The following is a 15,709-nucleotide window of genomic DNA, read 5'->3' on the forward strand; positions in this document are numbered from 1 at the left end:
GATTAATTTTCCATCAATACTGTTGTTAAAAATTCTTGGCAATCCCTAGTAAGGAGATGCTTGCATCAAGCCACCCCATACTACCTTCCTGACCATACACAGCACCTCATACCCACAGTGCCATCCTGCATGCTGCCATAACACAAATTTACATGCACCCAGTCTGCATATTTGATTAGATGTTCAGCCGAAGAGGAAATACTGTAACTTTGATGAGGAAAACTTAATTTCAAAGATTATAAAGGCATTAATGCTCACCAGGACAACCTGAGAAAATGCAGTCATTTTGGAATTGTTTTATGTGATAATTCCAGTGGACGTCAGTCTGGACAGTACAGCACACTTCATCCCTTTCCAACACTTTGTGCTTATTATAATACCTCTATGGCTTCTATTACCAGACCAAGTGCCTCACACTCAGTCTCTGGTATCCAGGTTGTAGTTGTATTGGTTTAGAGGCAAAAGGAATCAGGACTCGTGGTAGAGGTGATATCTTTTATTAGACCAACTGGATTTTTGCAAAAAACATTCTTTAATTGCAAGCTTTCGGGCACAAGCACCCTTCATCAGGCATTGGAGAAAAGATTGTAAAAGTTCTCCTGGGTAGAAAGGAAAGTTGGAATAGTCTGTTTACCTCGAAGTTGTTTGGTGGCAAGCAGGCTGTAGTCATATTTCCTTCTGGTTATGGTGTTCCATATTTCACAGAGGGAATACGACCACATCCTGCTTGCTACCAAACAACTGTAAAGTAAACAGACTATTCCAACTTTTCTCTGAGCCGAATCTGCATATAAAATGAAGTGTTCCAAACAGGAGCCTTCAACTCTCCTATGAAATATGAACTTTCCTTCCTACCCAGGAGGACTTATACAATCTTTTCTCCAATGCCTGATGAAGGGTGCTTGAGCCTGAAAGCTTGCAATTAAAGATTTTTTTTTTTGTTGCAAAAATCCAGTTGGTCTAATAAAAGATATCACCTCCACGAGTCCTGATTCCTCACAGTCTCTGGTGTATTTGCCCTCACAACACCCCTGCAAAGCAAGGAACGCATGGTTGTCACACTGAAGACCAATACAGTGCTCTGGTCAGAAGAGGGAATGAGAAACACCTGTTGAGCAAAACAGCTGAACTCCTTTGTGGATCCAATATTAACATGCAAACAGACATATGCTTCCTTCTTACTCCTCTTTGTCACAATTAAAGCCACATTTGATCATTTCACAGCTATATTATTCAGACACAATGGACTGTCTGTGGCCTATCTCATCTTCCTACTGCTCATCCCACTGTTCCCTGAACCTACAGCTGGTACAATGAAAGGTAGGTGACCTCCCTCCAGTTCTGGACTATCAATATTATATTAATTTGCATGAGGTATACCGTATTCTTCTAAGGAGCATGTACCTGTTTAAGGAGCATGACTACAGTTGGGTATCACTGGTATTTTGTTATCCTGTTTATCAGTCCCATTCAACCCCAGACTGGGTGTGGTGGGGGTGCTGGGATTCGTCTGTATTCCTTAGGCTTGGACTTTTCATGTTCATAGATTCATAGATGTTAGGGTCGGAAGGGACCTCAATAGATCATCGAGTCCGACCCCCAAGAATGTTGCCCACAATGCAGTTGGGAAAGGAAGGGAGCTGTTTGTTGCCCCCTTGCATTGCATCCATCTGATTTAGACTGTTAGCTCCAAACAAGGGACATACCTCATTAGATGTTTTATAGGACATTACATACATTGTTTACTAGCACAGCAAAGCCAATCTTTTATTTTTCAGGAAGCACCAGACAGCTGCTTAGAACAATAACTTACACGAGTTTCACTTTCCTTGTGCTACAAGTGGCGTTTCAGATTGCCTTCTACTATCTGCCACCGAACGGTAAAGTCAATTTTCTGCTGTAAACATCTACCCAGTAGTAAAGAGCTCGATAATTTAATTAGCCAAATGCCACATTAAAAATGAGGCTGGATCCCAGCAAGTTGGAAGGGACTTTGGTTGCTTATTCCAGTTTATCATTGGACTACTTTTCTACTTGGTGGAGGGGGATGATTGGGCATTGGGGATCTAAATGGCCCTCATATCATAACTGAAGCTGATGTCTTATTTTACAATGTATTCAAACACATACTTCAGTTTTACTGAAATCTCAGAATTGCTTTGGAAACTTTTGAGCCACATGCTTTGTGCAAAAAATCTTTGGAAGCTTTAAACTCTTTAAATCAAAAATAGATCCCCTTGATTTTCTTCCAGCATAAAATGATCCATCTCAATGACCCTTGTGTTGGGGCTTTATATTGTTTTCTTAAAGCCAATGTATGCCTCAAGTGAGGGAAAAAAGGTCCTTCTTATTTTCCTGTTTGGCTTGCCATACAACTACTCATTTGTTTCCAGATTACTTTACAGAAGGATTCAGGCAGGAAGTCAGGAATACAACACAAGTCTAGTGATGAGAATGTATTTTGGGATTTGAATCTATTTTTAAATGGTCCTTTCTGTTCCTTTCTGCTAGGTAGCAGATGGGAGGTCCTGCTCTGTCATTTTGGACTTCTGAGGTAGGCCCCTGGCTGGATGGTTCTACTTTCACAATGAAGCAGAAAATGTAATGCTTGATAAATTGGCCACAGATTTGCTTATTTATATCTGTAAAGAAGTGTCACATTGTTATACATGCAAGCACTTGGTATTTTCTTGCAAAGAATTGTAATCCATCCAAAAGATACTTGAACACATCCTAAAGGAGAGAACAAATTCTTCAGGGTATGAACTGTTTTTATTTTTTTTAATTTCACATTTGTACATCTTTCACAACGAAGCTCTGATTGGGCCCGTAGGTGATATTGCATTAGAAACACAAATAAAATGAGCACTAATTTACCGTAGTGAGTGATCTAGCAAGCATGGCCAAATATATGTACATTTAGATGTTCTCGGTTGGACTGTCCATTAATAATGGAGATGCCTAGTTAGGGAAAGGACTTGGAACTGGGACGTCTATACCACTAGTATTAAAAATATTCCCTTTTTTTTTTTTACTGAGGTCTCTGCTTTGCCAGACTTACCAATTTGCCCAGAAAGACCTACGTCATTCTAAACCATTCAATCTAAATCATTCAAAGTCATTTGAAAGAGAAATACCTACTTAATGGCCTTGAAACAAATGACTGGATCTAGTAAAGTGACAAAGTGAAATGTTCTAAGCCAATTCTTTACAGTGACCTTCTTGCTATATTATTTTATATCAATAAATGGTTTTAAAAGAGTATCAACTGTTCTTTCCTTTATGCTGCAAACACAGAAATGTGCTTAGTGGTTTGCTCATTCTGCTAGTAAACCAAAAACTATGACTTTTACTTACATGCTATTAGTAGATCAGAGGTGTGAATTTTGGACTTCTTATTCAGTGAGTCACAACTTTAAGGCCATTTGTGCGTGGGGGGTGGGATGGGGAAGGTGGGAGAGGAAGAAATTTTAAAACTCTGGCCAGTATCCAAGTATAATACTATTCACCATTGAGACAAAGCAAGTTGCAAGAGAATAACCAAGATCACTGGCTTATTCCATCTTTATTACTGCACTGTGGCATTTCTGGGATGGTTGGAAGGAAAAAGCACTTTCAGCTTAATAATTAAAAGAGTTGTAAAAATAAAGCTGCCATTGTTAAGCACTAGACTCCTGTTTCACTCATGCTTTCCCCTCTGCAGGCTCAGCAGAGTGGATGCTGGAAATATCTTTCGCCTACTGGTACCTGATATTGGAATGTTTTTCTCCAGTATCGTGGTTACACGGCTTTATGCAAAACTGGCGAAACCTCAGAATCCCAAAATGCAGCTTTGTTCTGAAGACGAGGAACAGAATGAAGGAGAGGTATGGAAAGCAATAAGACTGTGTAAGCCAAGCCACTGGAAAACATTTGGATTGCGAGAAATGCGTTGGCTGTGCATGTAAAAAGCATCAGCTCTGAGGGCAAGATTTGCTTTCTCCCTCTGACTAGCTCTCCAGTTTTAATGAGTTCACAGGACCATATTTTTGTACTTTGTACTGTAAATTTTCCTGACTGCAAAATGCAGTGTTTAGAGACTCAAGTATTCTTTGGCTTATTTTTTCATAGGTCTTTGCTGCCTGCTTCTCCACAGCAGAATATCCAGACCACAACACATTCTCTTCGTGACTGAGAAAGTGCAGTGAAAGAGTTTGGGAACCATTTGGCAATGGTTTAACTTTGATTTTCAGGCTGATGCTTGACTTGTGCTTAACCATTCATCTTTTCACAGGGCTATGAAACAGAAACAGAAGACAGTTACGAAGAGGAGTCTTCCTCTGAAGATGAATTGGGAAAAGAGGCAGGTTTTAAAAAGCCAGTTTTCATTCAGAAAGCCATTGTCTTCCTTGCTGGCTTAAAAAGTATAGTTGATGTCATGCTGAGAAATGCTGGAAAGGTGGTAGCAACTCTTCTATTAGGTGTAGCAGGTAAGAGTGTTAAAGCAAGAGGCTGAAATAGCAAAGGTTGTAGTCCACTAAAGAATAAAAAGACAAGCGGATACCCGTGGTACTCATTTTTCCCCTACTGTTCTTACTTGTTATTTGTAGTTGCCCAATTATTTGTTTGCTCTATGTCAGCATCCACTACAGCTGAAAAGCCACAATCATCTGTGAGGCAGGATTTCCTTGTATGATTTATAGATGGACCTTGACACTGCTCTTCTGGTTGTCCCACATTTTCTGGAGGATAGTTTCCCCAGTCCAACTTCTGCTGTGACTATGGAGTGGGGAAACTGTCTGCACAGGACGAGTCCCTCCCTCTCCCCCCAACTGAAACCCCTGAGAGTCTCAGAAACTTTTTATTTAAGATAATTGAGGGGATCATCTATACTTGGGGGGGATTTTCTTATTAATCCACTGTCAAACTAAGCAGCTGCAATAGCCAGATATGTGTATCTTGCTTGATGTGGAACAGGACTCTTTTGTGTTTTTTCCCCCTCTAGGGATAATCTTACCTTCTGCAACTTCTGCCACCTATTTTTTCACTTTCCTGGGCTTGTGTTCTTGGTGGTCCTGTCACCTCCCCATTGCACTGGTCACCTTCAGCAGTTTGTGCGTGATGATGGCTATATTCAGTGCTGGCCACCTTACTGCCCTTTACCTATACCAGCTGCCATACTTTCAGGACCTCATTCCTCCTGATGACATTTATGCCAGGTAAAGACACCAGCTTCTATGCAGAAAAGGGCAGGGATAATGCTTAAAGCTGTTTTAAGACAGAATGAAAGAATGAAAGATACACTAATGATCCTCGGTAGGCCCATCAAGGCAGCATAAATACAAGCAACATGTCAACACTTGCCAGAGGAATAAAGAAAGATCTATAGGGACCATTATTTTCTATTGCTTTGCTTTAAAACGCAAAACTTTTACTTGAGGATCTCAAAGCACTTAACAAATACTATTTCAGCCTCAAGGTATGGGGCTGATCCTGCCCATGTTACGAGTGGAGGAGCTGAGGCTACATAAGTTGTTCAAGGTCATAAGGGAAGAGCGTGCATTGTCAGCCAAAACAATAGCATAGTGTGTTCAGTAGGTTGTCCTATTTAGTATTAAAGCACTTGGTTTTGCTTTTTAAATACTATTTTAGGCTCAATGTAACATTAAAAAAGACTTTCATTGTTACTGCTGTCTCTGTCTTCTATTTCTACAGGCTCCTAGGAATGACTGCAATCATCAAAACAAATATCACAGAGTCCTGGAAACTGCAGCTTCATCCTGGATTAACTTGGCCTGTGTTCTTCAATCCTCCAGTCTTGCTTGTACTGTATTATGCACTGGTTGTGCTGCTACAGCAGTGGGCTTTAAATCCTAAGGTAATATATAGGTTAAAGAGCAGAGCTAAGACAGGCTACAAACAGTATGTGCCTAAATACAACCACATTTGAGAGAAAATCAGGAAAAGCATCTTGTTTCTTTGCTTCTACCTAATTTCTCCATTTTCCCCATGAAATGTGTGGTCTGTAGCAAAGGCACCAGATGGGATGGGGCTGTGGCTCATGGCCTGTGACATCTTCATGTGCTATTTCCTTGAATGCAGGAACATAGAGAAGAGGATGTCCACTTACCACCAGCAGAGCACAACAGTTTGGAGTTGGAGACAATGTCATGGGTGGCCAAGAATGAGGAGAACAAGGTAAAGGATATCTCCAGGAGGTTCTTGGTGTAAAGGGACAAACAGGTCAGATACAAAACCTGAATTCATGTTCGGTAAACAGGACCCGCCATTTCAAAAGTGAATGCTGGAAGTGAGGCCTCCTAAACCCATAAATAAATACTTTAGTAAGAGACGTACCTTTGTTCTGAAGCATTTAGAGAAAAAGGACTTCCCTTCCCTCCATGGTAAGAGTTCAGCTTGAGATCTGACCCCCATATGTGCCTGTGCCATAGACCCCTTCCCCACAATAACTCCCCTTCCTTAAGAAGGTGCTCCTTTTTTAGTTTTCTCTAGTTATTTGGATTACTTGTGTTTTCAGATCTTTTCCTGTCCTGCCTCAGTCTCTTAGTAACTCTCAAATATTTATTGAAAAGTGACTTATTTCAAGCCATTTTCCCCTTTTCTTTTTGTCCTCCACTCCCTAACAGCCCCTGATTACTCTAAGATAATATTCATAAAGCCAGAATCCCAGTAATCATGTCAACTCACAGTATTCATGGGTTGCTCCAAAGCAGCTCCATATCCACCACTCAACCAGCCCAGGCTAGAACAGTTTGCAGTGTCTGTGGAAAGATGAGGCTGGAACAGAAAAGTTCTTTGTACTTCTTTTACTAGGTGACTTATATTTCAAGTGGAAACTGGCAGGACATGGCCTGTTTATATTGTGAACAGGACACAGGCTGTGAGATCCCTGCCCACAAGCACAAAGGACTTAGCCCTCCACTATCAGGTACTATACATCCTAATGTGATGTTTGTGTAACTAAGAGTGTCTCAGACCAAAGTGAAAGAGGTCTTGAAAAGGTGGCAGCATTAGTAGGAATAGGAAAAATAATCCTTTCAAATTGCATCTTTCATACTTACAGTTTATACATTTTCCTCTGCAGTACAATTAACTGTACAGATGGAGGGAAAGCCTGATCTTTCTCTGGCTGATAATCTCTGCCATGTCAGGAAAAAACATTTTTTGTTGTTGTTAATGATATGGCAAGTTCAGCCAGTGAGTGGATGATGCCAGGGCAACTTATGCATTAGATAGTACCTCCAGGAATACTATCTACCTCCACTTCTTATGAAGTGCATCCTAATGTCTACCCTTGCATATGCATTGAAAAGGCATATTCCAGTAAAGGGGTTTAGATTTAGACAGATAAATCAAGACTTTGCTAGCATTAACACCGATTGTGAAGAGGGTTTATTTATGGCACGATGCCCAGGGAGTCCAGGCACCTGCTTCTAGGACTCAGAATATTTTGCACATAGCCCCTTATGTGCCGTTGCAAGCATGTACCCAGCAGACTTATAAGGGCTACTGAATATAATCAATTTTCAATGAACTATCACAGATGCATGGTAGAGACCCTTCAGTGATGTTCACTTATGCCTGTACACTATATGTTTCTTGCAGAGGATCCTGCTAGCCCTGAGAATGCAGACAGTGATGGGAATAAGACTACCACTTTGGCTGTGCTGGGTCAATTCATTTTGAATCAAAGCTATACCAGCGCACTGATTGCCATGATGGTAAGATATAGAGCTGAGAGAATATACCCTGTACATTCCTCTAATTTTCTTCTTTGTACTACCGTTACTAGGGCATTTGGTATGAAGTGGTATCCTGGAGTGTTTGACGTGGGAAGAAATATATCTTCTTGAACCTCAAACCCATGTAAGAAACAAGGATGCTACTGCTTTCCTGTGGGGCAAGGCTTAATATTCTACAGATCAGTGAAAGTTCTGCATATGGTGAATGCAGGATGGGCAACACATTCAGAAATGGGAAACAGGATTGTTGCAGAGCAGAATTTTAGTAAGGACCATTACAGTAGTGGATGGATCCTGATCTGGTACATAGGACTTCAGACCAATTCCATGTTTAGAACACATTCTAAGAACGTCCTCCAATTGCTTTGACTTGACTAGAGTTTTATGCTGAAGAGCATATTTATTAAACAGTCCTATGTGCATTAGGACACTGCTAGTATGCTTTGGGCCGCATTTTCAGCTAACTTAAACTTGCTTTCAGTTTTGTGCCTAGTTTTTGCATGGCAATAGGCGTTTATCTGTTCTAGGTATAGAGAACCTGTATCTGTGTGTATATTGAGCTACTGGCTGCCCAGCTATGTAATACAAGGAAGCAAAATATAAGTATTTTCACTTCAGAAGCTGCAGTCAGCTGTAAATGCAACTGCTGGGTGGAAAACTACAGTCTGAAATCTTTACTTTTCCACTCTACTTAAGTTTGGTTTCATTAAGGTTTGGACAGCAGCATTTCTTCCCATTCATTGTCTGTCTGTTTGCAGGTTTGGAGTATCACCCATATCAGCTGGTTGACTTTTGTTCTCCTTATCTGGGCTTGTATCATTTGGATGGCTCGTGACCGTCGATTTTATGCTATGTATAGCTCTCCATTCCTTGTCACCTATGGGAATATCCTGCTGGTCCTCAGTTTCTTTGTAGGGTTAAATATTTCTCAGGAAGAAGTCTTTCCTGGAATTTCAACCTCTGTGCTCATTGACTTTGACTTAAAACCATACTCACTGCCATGTGTGCACCTTGCTGCTAAGGTAAGGACTCAGTGGTTCTCATTTAATTGCAAAGCTAGGTAATACACAGGGCTTCAAAAAACAAGTCAAGATGATCTACACTGTAAATTGCACCTCCATTTTGGGAAAGATTTTTAAAGACACTGGTCAAAAACCATGGGAAACACAAAGAAAGGGAGGAGAGAGTTGTCAGGGGTTTACTCAATTAAACAGCTTTGGGGAAGTGGTTATGGGAGAAGAGGCATGACACAGTGGTTTACTTTGCTTGGACTTCAGTACCACATGTATTCATATCCATTTCAAAATTGCAAAATGTGAATACAGATTTCTATCTGGGCTTAACCACACTTTCAGGGTGTTTGAGTTTGAGGCTTGCTTCAGTTCATTGTACAGATGGAGGCCAGCTCAGATCTGAGTCCAAAGTTTGGGGAGACCCCAGACTTACCTCTAATTATTAAACTTGCTGAGGATGGTTCATTACTGAATTGGTTAAATTTGGCTTGGTTAGAGAGGCCCTGGAGTTTCTGGCAAATGGTTAGGATCAAGTACTGGTAAGGAAGACAAAGGGAGCCAGAATAGCTATGAACTGATATGTCTTCCATAACAAGATTAATTTACTGCATATGAGGAATTGTAGAGGGGGTAAACCAGAGGTTAGAAAGAATGATCATTGGTGATGGTTTTGCCCCTTCTTCAAGATAAATTCATTGTTTAGCAAAAAATAGAACAATAGCGTTCAAATTAAACACTGGGTTTGTGAATTCTGATCTTCAACTTGTGTTCTAGTAGTGCCTGGGATATCAGTGTGTTAAAAGTTGTATCAATATACACCACAGCTCTGCCTCCAAAAAACTTTCAACCAAAACTCACATCTTCTGTAACGATCATTTAAACATATATTAAATCCTGGCATTGAGCCAGCTTTCCTTTTTACGTTCTGCTCTGACTTTTTGCCTTAGAAGTAGAGACCTCGATTCCTAGCAATTAGCAAAATGAGGAAGGTAGAGAGAGGAATTATTTGCATTCCTTTGTGGTTTCTTTCCATGAAAAAAAATAAGGCACAAGTATGGTTTAATTGCAGATCTCATATACATTCACATTCTGGCTATTGCTAAAGCAGCATGTAATCGAAAGACGCTTGAAGGAGAAGGAAGACTCTCTCAAAGAAGTGGCAGTGAATGAGACGGGTAAGTAAATGTAATATTTACTCACAGACCACCCTGACACAACACTCACTCATGGCTCTATAGCTCTCCATCACCACAGTAGTTAAGTGTCACTTTTACTAGAGGATGCTGAATTTCTTTGTATATTAAGATTTCTTGTTAAATAACTGGGGGTTAGCTTTTCATAAAGCTTATTCATGCTAAGGTGTGTGCAGGTTTAAAGCTAATTTGCACAGACAGCTACCCAAGTTGCTCTTGCAGTTGTGATAACTGCATGTGGTACTTAACTACATTATTTGCACACCGAGTAGCCATTTATTTGCAGCCTGATAAGCATTACAAATCTTGCCTGACAACTTCCATTTTTTCACAAGTTTCACACAGGAAAGCACGGGCAACAAGTGAGTTTGGGGAGGAGAGTGTACCAATGTGCTCAGTAGACCTGGGGAAATAAAGAGCTTCTGCTAGCGCTTCTCATGGTACCATTGTATCACTGTCTATTTTAGAGCTAGAGAGGCGTAGAAAGGATTACATTAATCACCCCATCCCTAAAGGCATTGTTTCTAAAGACATGCCTTTGTGTCCTCAAAATGCTTCCTCTCCCCCTAGCTTGACCATAGGCAGCTAACCGCTACTGAAGACTTAGGGGTAGGTGGCAGTAGGGCAAGGAGGGCCACACATTCAGTAAAAAAGTAAGTTACCTTATATCCAAAAGTACTGGACATTTTATGGGACTTCACTGTTCCTTCAGCATCCCTATTATCAGCCAATGCTTTGTGATGTGCTTTAACACAGGATGTTAAACATACTACGCAAGACATTTTATTATAATAAAGCTATTACAATGATACAGTAACCAAATAACTACTTGTAACACCCCTGATAGATTTCAATTCCTCTTATTACAGAAGGAAACAAGCCAAATAATTTTCTGCTAGAAATCTTTGGCTCTCTGCTTAAGGAAATTCTGGATAAATACTGGATCTGCTTCTGCGCTGCCATGTTTTTCGTGGTGAGTTTCAGCGGCAAAGTGGTTGTGTACAAAATTCTCTACGTTCTGCTCTTCCTGCTCTGCGTGACTTTGTATCAGGTAAGCAAATGGGTTATTGTACGCAATGCAAAATGGGAAATTAAAAGAAACCAATAGTCTGCAGCAGATTAATCGAGTTCCCAGTTTGCTCCTGGGAAGTTTGCTCCCAGGTTTGATCCTTTGGGTTTTAGTCCCCTGTTAGCATTTGACTATCTCACTATGACTGCTGGACCGTGTTTTGGCCTTCCTGGCTAAAATTCAGTTCCAGTTGAGAAGAAAGTCTGAAGAGGAACAGGTCCTAATTTTGTTGGGAAGCCACAGATACCCTCAACACCAAGTCAGATATCTTAAGAACTGTAAGAATTTACTTAGTTTCCTTCACTCATCAAGAGAAGCCCTTGAGTCTGGGGCTTTGGGTAGCACAGGGTTTTTGACCCTGGTTCAGTCAGTAGACAGTTTTTAGACAGCACTACAGATTGAACTGTATCTAACATGAGATGCATTTGGTTTCAGATTCACTATGAGTGGTGGAGACGAATCCTGAAGGGCTTCTGGTTCACTGTTGTCTCCTATTCCATGGTAGTGCTCATTGCCGTCTATGTCTTCCAGTTTCAATCCACTTCTGGTTTTTTTCTCCTGACCTTGGCAGTGTCAGAAGAGAGGTAAAGACCCTATTATGTTTTTAAATGATCCTCCTGGAAATCCTGCAGAATAAGACTTCCTTTTCCCTCAACAAGAAGCCCCAGCCCTAGTCACCTCCTTCCCTCAGGCAAATTAAACTCTAGACAAAGCCACAGATAAATGCCTGGGTCCAAGGGTTTCTTCTTCAGCCAGCCCTCTGCCTCATGTACCTGGGCCAGCTTCCTAGGTCTGTGACGAGTAATCCATCAGCAGCTACCACTCCTTTCAAAGTTTTGCTGCCAGGAGGGAGAAAGGACTTTTAAACCAGGCCAACTTTCCTAGCATGCCCTGTAGTTGCAGGTCAGAGTGGTGCAGGACCAGAGGCCTATCTGTAAAGGGTCTGTACATATATTACACTATCACCCGTTCAAGTATTATTAATTCCCACCCCATGACTCCATAGACCTCATTTAAAATAACAACTCCCCATTAATAGACCATCATCAACTCTTCCTCTCCCTCATGGAAGAAGGATCCAAAGCCCAGGAAAATCAGTGGAAAAAAAACTCCCTTGACTTCAGGAAGCTTTGGATCAGCTCCTAAATTCCTAAGGAAGGAAGGAGAGCCTTGTGGTATGCCTAGGATTGCATTTTATTAGTTAATGACTGTGAGCACGCCACAGTGAAAGGACCAGCAAGATCATAGGGAAGTAGGGCTGGAAGAAACCTCAGGAAATCATGTAGTCCAGCCTCCTGCTCAAGACAGGATCATCCTTGACTAAATCATCCCAGCCAAGATGTTGAGCGTCTCCTTAGATTTCAATGAAAGCCAGGGGTCTTAGCACTTTTTTGAGGAGGCTTGATACATTTTCACCATTTGGGAGATTAACAGTACTGCGAGGCTGCATCATTTTATTCCCTTGGTGCAATGTGTACAAGAATAGAGCTCTCAGCATTTTCTCTATTTTCAGTAGCATGGCTAAGACAGCAGGATATGGAGTACAGACCCAAACCACAAAGGGGTGACTTGCTGGAATACAAACCCCAGCACAGTCTGCAGGATTCATCAGGTTTTTTTCAAAATCTTTTGGTAACTATCCCTGATTTCAGATCCAAACTACTGCAACAGAAGGGCCAGCCTTTCTGGCAAGGGACCACACATTGTTCTGTTAAAATGTTTGTGGGTTTTTATAGTAATAGTAGCCAGACAGTGGTGGCTTTTCAAGAATCAGTAGCGGTCATTCCCTTCACAACATGGGTCTTGGATCTTTCCTGTGGTTAGAGAAATGGAGACAAGAGGAAGTAACCTTGGAATAAGACCAAGGGCTGGAAGAAGATATGGGGGTTCTTTATGTGAATTCAAGTTGAAGGGATGTGTCTGTGGTAGCCATAGTGATGCCAGTAGCCCATGATTGACTTAAGGAAACCTGTAACAGTGACACTATGCTGTCAGCCTCAGATCTAGGAAACAGCATGACTTGTCCATGTGTCAAAGGCATAATGAAGGATGACCTCGCTTAAAACGGTCACTCTTCTACAGTGAGAAATACAGTACTGCAGTGCTCCATGCGATCAGCTACCTCATATTCTATGCATAAAGCCTTACTCCCTTTTATCGGACAGGTTAAAAGATCTGGGTCTGGAAAAATTTGACACAGTGGAACTGTTTGCTAAGATTCTGCTTCCATCAGCTTTCCTCCTGGCCTGCATCCTGCAGCTTCACTATTTTCATAAAGATTTTCTGAAGATCACCGACCTACGTAATGTTCCCGGGGATGCATTTACTCTGGGGAGGTACTGTAAACCAACCCATGCATCACTTAGCTTTGAAACGCATGAAGATGTCTCTAACAGCATAAATGGTTACAAAAATGTCTATTTGATATATTTGCATGAGTATTTATTAGTCTTCTGACACACACACACAACCCCCAACATCATTTCAAATTGGAGCATAGCAGCATGTCTAATTTATCATGCAAAAAATGTTAACCATGGGAGGTTTAGGTAGCTCCTGCCTTCCATTTGCTAAGAACATTAACTGAGGTTCTGTTATATTTTCTCCCTAGTAAAAAGAAAACTGAAACGAATGTGCATCTTCTAGCAGACATGTGAGTCCATTTCCTGTCTTGGATTTTTGTCAAATGTTCTCTTTTTAGCTACACCAAACATTAATTTGATGTTACTTAAGCTCAGAGGGCATTTATACAGGCCCATAGGGCTCAGGGGGCATTTATACACATGCTCTGGGAGCACTGGGGGGAGGGAGGAAGAGGGGGAATGCATTAATTACAGTGAGCTTTAAAGTGCTCCTGCTGCCATTTTAAGTGCAGGGACACTCATACACAAGATGCTGAAGGCTGCTGCAGTGCAGTTATTACCATACTCCAGCAGCAGGGCCAGATTAATGCATAGGGAAACTAGGCACATGGCTAGGGTCCTAGTCCGTCCACCTGCAGTGGCAGTGCAAATGGCCCTGTTCACCTCCCGTTCCTTACCTTCTCCTCCCCTCCACCCATCTCACCTGGGGAGGGGGGGTCTTGACTGGCCCAGGGCCCAGGAGTTTGTTTGCCTAGGGCCCATTAATGGGGGGCAGGTGGATTGCAGCCCTCCCACCTTGCAGCCCCTCCACTTGCTTCCCCCAGCCCCTTCCCCGCTCCAGCTCAGGTCAGGCAAACCCCAGGCCAGATCTCTCTCCCCTCCCTTCTCCCTCTTCCTTTCCTGCAGACAGCACCGGAGCTGGGGGGTAGGCTAAGGGAGAGAGACTGCAGGCAGGCTCCTCTGCTGGTTTGGCTCCAAACGGAGCACCATGAATTAGAGCGGGGGCCTGCATGTCTGTCAGCACTCTTACTGACAGCTCAAGTATCAGGTAGTCTTTGGTGCTGAAGCTGGTTTCATCCTTGCTAATAACCAGGCAGACTGAATGATCCTTTCTAATGCTATCAGTCATGGATATTGAATGCATGTGGCTATCCATCGTTTGTAAAATCACTTTGTGGCCTGCTAGTAGGAAAGAGACTCTAACTCTGTAAGGAATTGTTGTTAGCATTTGTAGAAAACCAGAAAAATATCTTGGTGTTATATTTTTTTTTTCAGGCTTAAAGAAAGTGTTTGGAAACTGCAGAAAGGGTGAGTGTGACGTTCTAGAGGACGATATTTCTTTGTACATTTTCACTGAAGTCTATTTTGCTCTCGATAACTGGAAGACAAAGATCTATAGTTTTCATTAGGAGTCAGTTGATTTGTTTGAATAAGTTCTCCACAGCTCGCTGAATGGAATATTGTTTCTTAATGATTTGACACTGGGAACACTTTATCCAAATAAGAGACCAAGATTGTATTTTTTTATGGCTCAAATGTGAATGCATTTGCTTTAGTTGGTTCTCACTACAGGACAGTAATTTAAAAAAGGTAATATGGGATTTTCAAAAGCATTCTGCACAGGTCTAATGCTGCGCATCAAAGTCAAAGGGAGCTTTATCACGGATTTTAGCATGAGCAGAGGAAGGCTACTTAGAGCACTTTAAAAAGTATTGATAAATACTTGTGATTAAAATATAGTTTATCTCCACTTTGTAGTCTGTTCTCCCTTTTGGTTTAGCAGCAGGCCATTTTATATAGATCCCAACTGGTATAGCTTACCTGTCTTTACCGCAGCTGGCTAAAAGAGCAGTCTGCTGGCTGACACTTGCCTTTTTTTCTGTTCATTCCAGTGTGGCCGCCAACGAACCACCTGGTGAAACTCAAACCAGCTTGGATAAAACAGGCAATGCAACAGTGGATGAAGAAGCCATGAGAGAGGCTGAATCGGAGAAATCAGGTGATTAATTGAAGCTCCTTGGAGCATAGTTGAATTTTGTTCCCTTGTTTGTGTAAAGGTGGAGAAGGTTCTGTGACATGGTTTATAGGTAACTTCTGAAAATAAATCCACATTGCCCAGTTAGTCCAGAATGACGGGAACCTGGGCTTGTGCCTCAGGTTAGCCTAGACTGAGCCTGAGTGCTCCCACACCAAAGTCCTACCCTTTGCTGTGTCCTCACTGTTTCCTCACCCCGGTGTCCTGTGGGCATATCTCCCGTTTCCTTGTGCTGAGAATTCCTCTCCGGTTGGTTGTTGGACGAGCTGTCTGTCCTTCACGAGAACTGGGGGG

General features: G+C 41.8%; 1 protein-coding gene across 4 annotated transcripts in view; it reads left to right on the top strand.

Moving 5' to 3' along the window:
* The window catches only part of LOC102562110 (piezo-type mechanosensitive ion channel component 2), a 67,191-nt gene that overhangs the window by 13,061 nt on the left and 38,421 nt on the right, over positions 1–15,709 (top strand). For 2 of the 4 annotated variants that reach the window (XM_019484486.2, XM_019484485.2), the window contains exons 2-19: positions 1,225–1,320; positions 1,779–1,880; positions 2,512–2,554; positions 3,704–3,866; positions 4,274–4,469; positions 4,985–5,198; positions 5,695–5,857; positions 6,082–6,177; positions 6,814–6,928; positions 7,606–7,721; positions 8,501–8,764; positions 9,825–9,930; positions 10,818–10,999; positions 11,453–11,601; positions 13,183–13,353; positions 13,629–13,670; positions 14,656–14,688; positions 15,273–15,379. In XM_019484486.2, coding sequence (XP_019340031.2) covers positions 1,314–1,320; positions 1,779–1,880; positions 2,512–2,554; positions 3,704–3,866; positions 4,274–4,469; positions 4,985–5,198; positions 5,695–5,857; positions 6,082–6,177; positions 6,814–6,928; positions 7,606–7,721; positions 8,501–8,764; positions 9,825–9,930; positions 10,818–10,999; positions 11,453–11,601; positions 13,183–13,353; positions 13,629–13,670; positions 14,656–14,688; positions 15,273–15,379 — 2,269 coding nt within the window. In that variant the 5' untranslated portion in view covers positions 1,225–1,313. Of the gene's footprint in view, positions 1–1,224; positions 1,321–1,778; positions 1,881–2,511; positions 2,555–3,703; positions 3,867–4,273; positions 4,470–4,984; positions 5,199–5,694; positions 5,858–6,081; positions 6,178–6,813; positions 6,929–7,605; positions 7,722–7,782; positions 7,867–8,500; positions 8,765–9,824; positions 9,931–10,817; positions 11,000–11,452; positions 11,602–13,182; positions 13,354–13,628; positions 13,671–14,655; positions 14,689–15,272; positions 15,380–15,709 lie in introns of those variants that run through there. The other 2 variants (XM_019484487.2, XM_019484488.2) reach the window with 2 other exon arrangements.

This window comes from Alligator mississippiensis, chromosome 9 (assembly GCF_030867095.1).
Source record: "Alligator mississippiensis isolate rAllMis1 chromosome 9, rAllMis1, whole genome shotgun sequence".
Lineage (NCBI taxonomy): Eukaryota > Metazoa > Chordata > Crocodylia > Alligatoridae > Alligator > Alligator mississippiensis.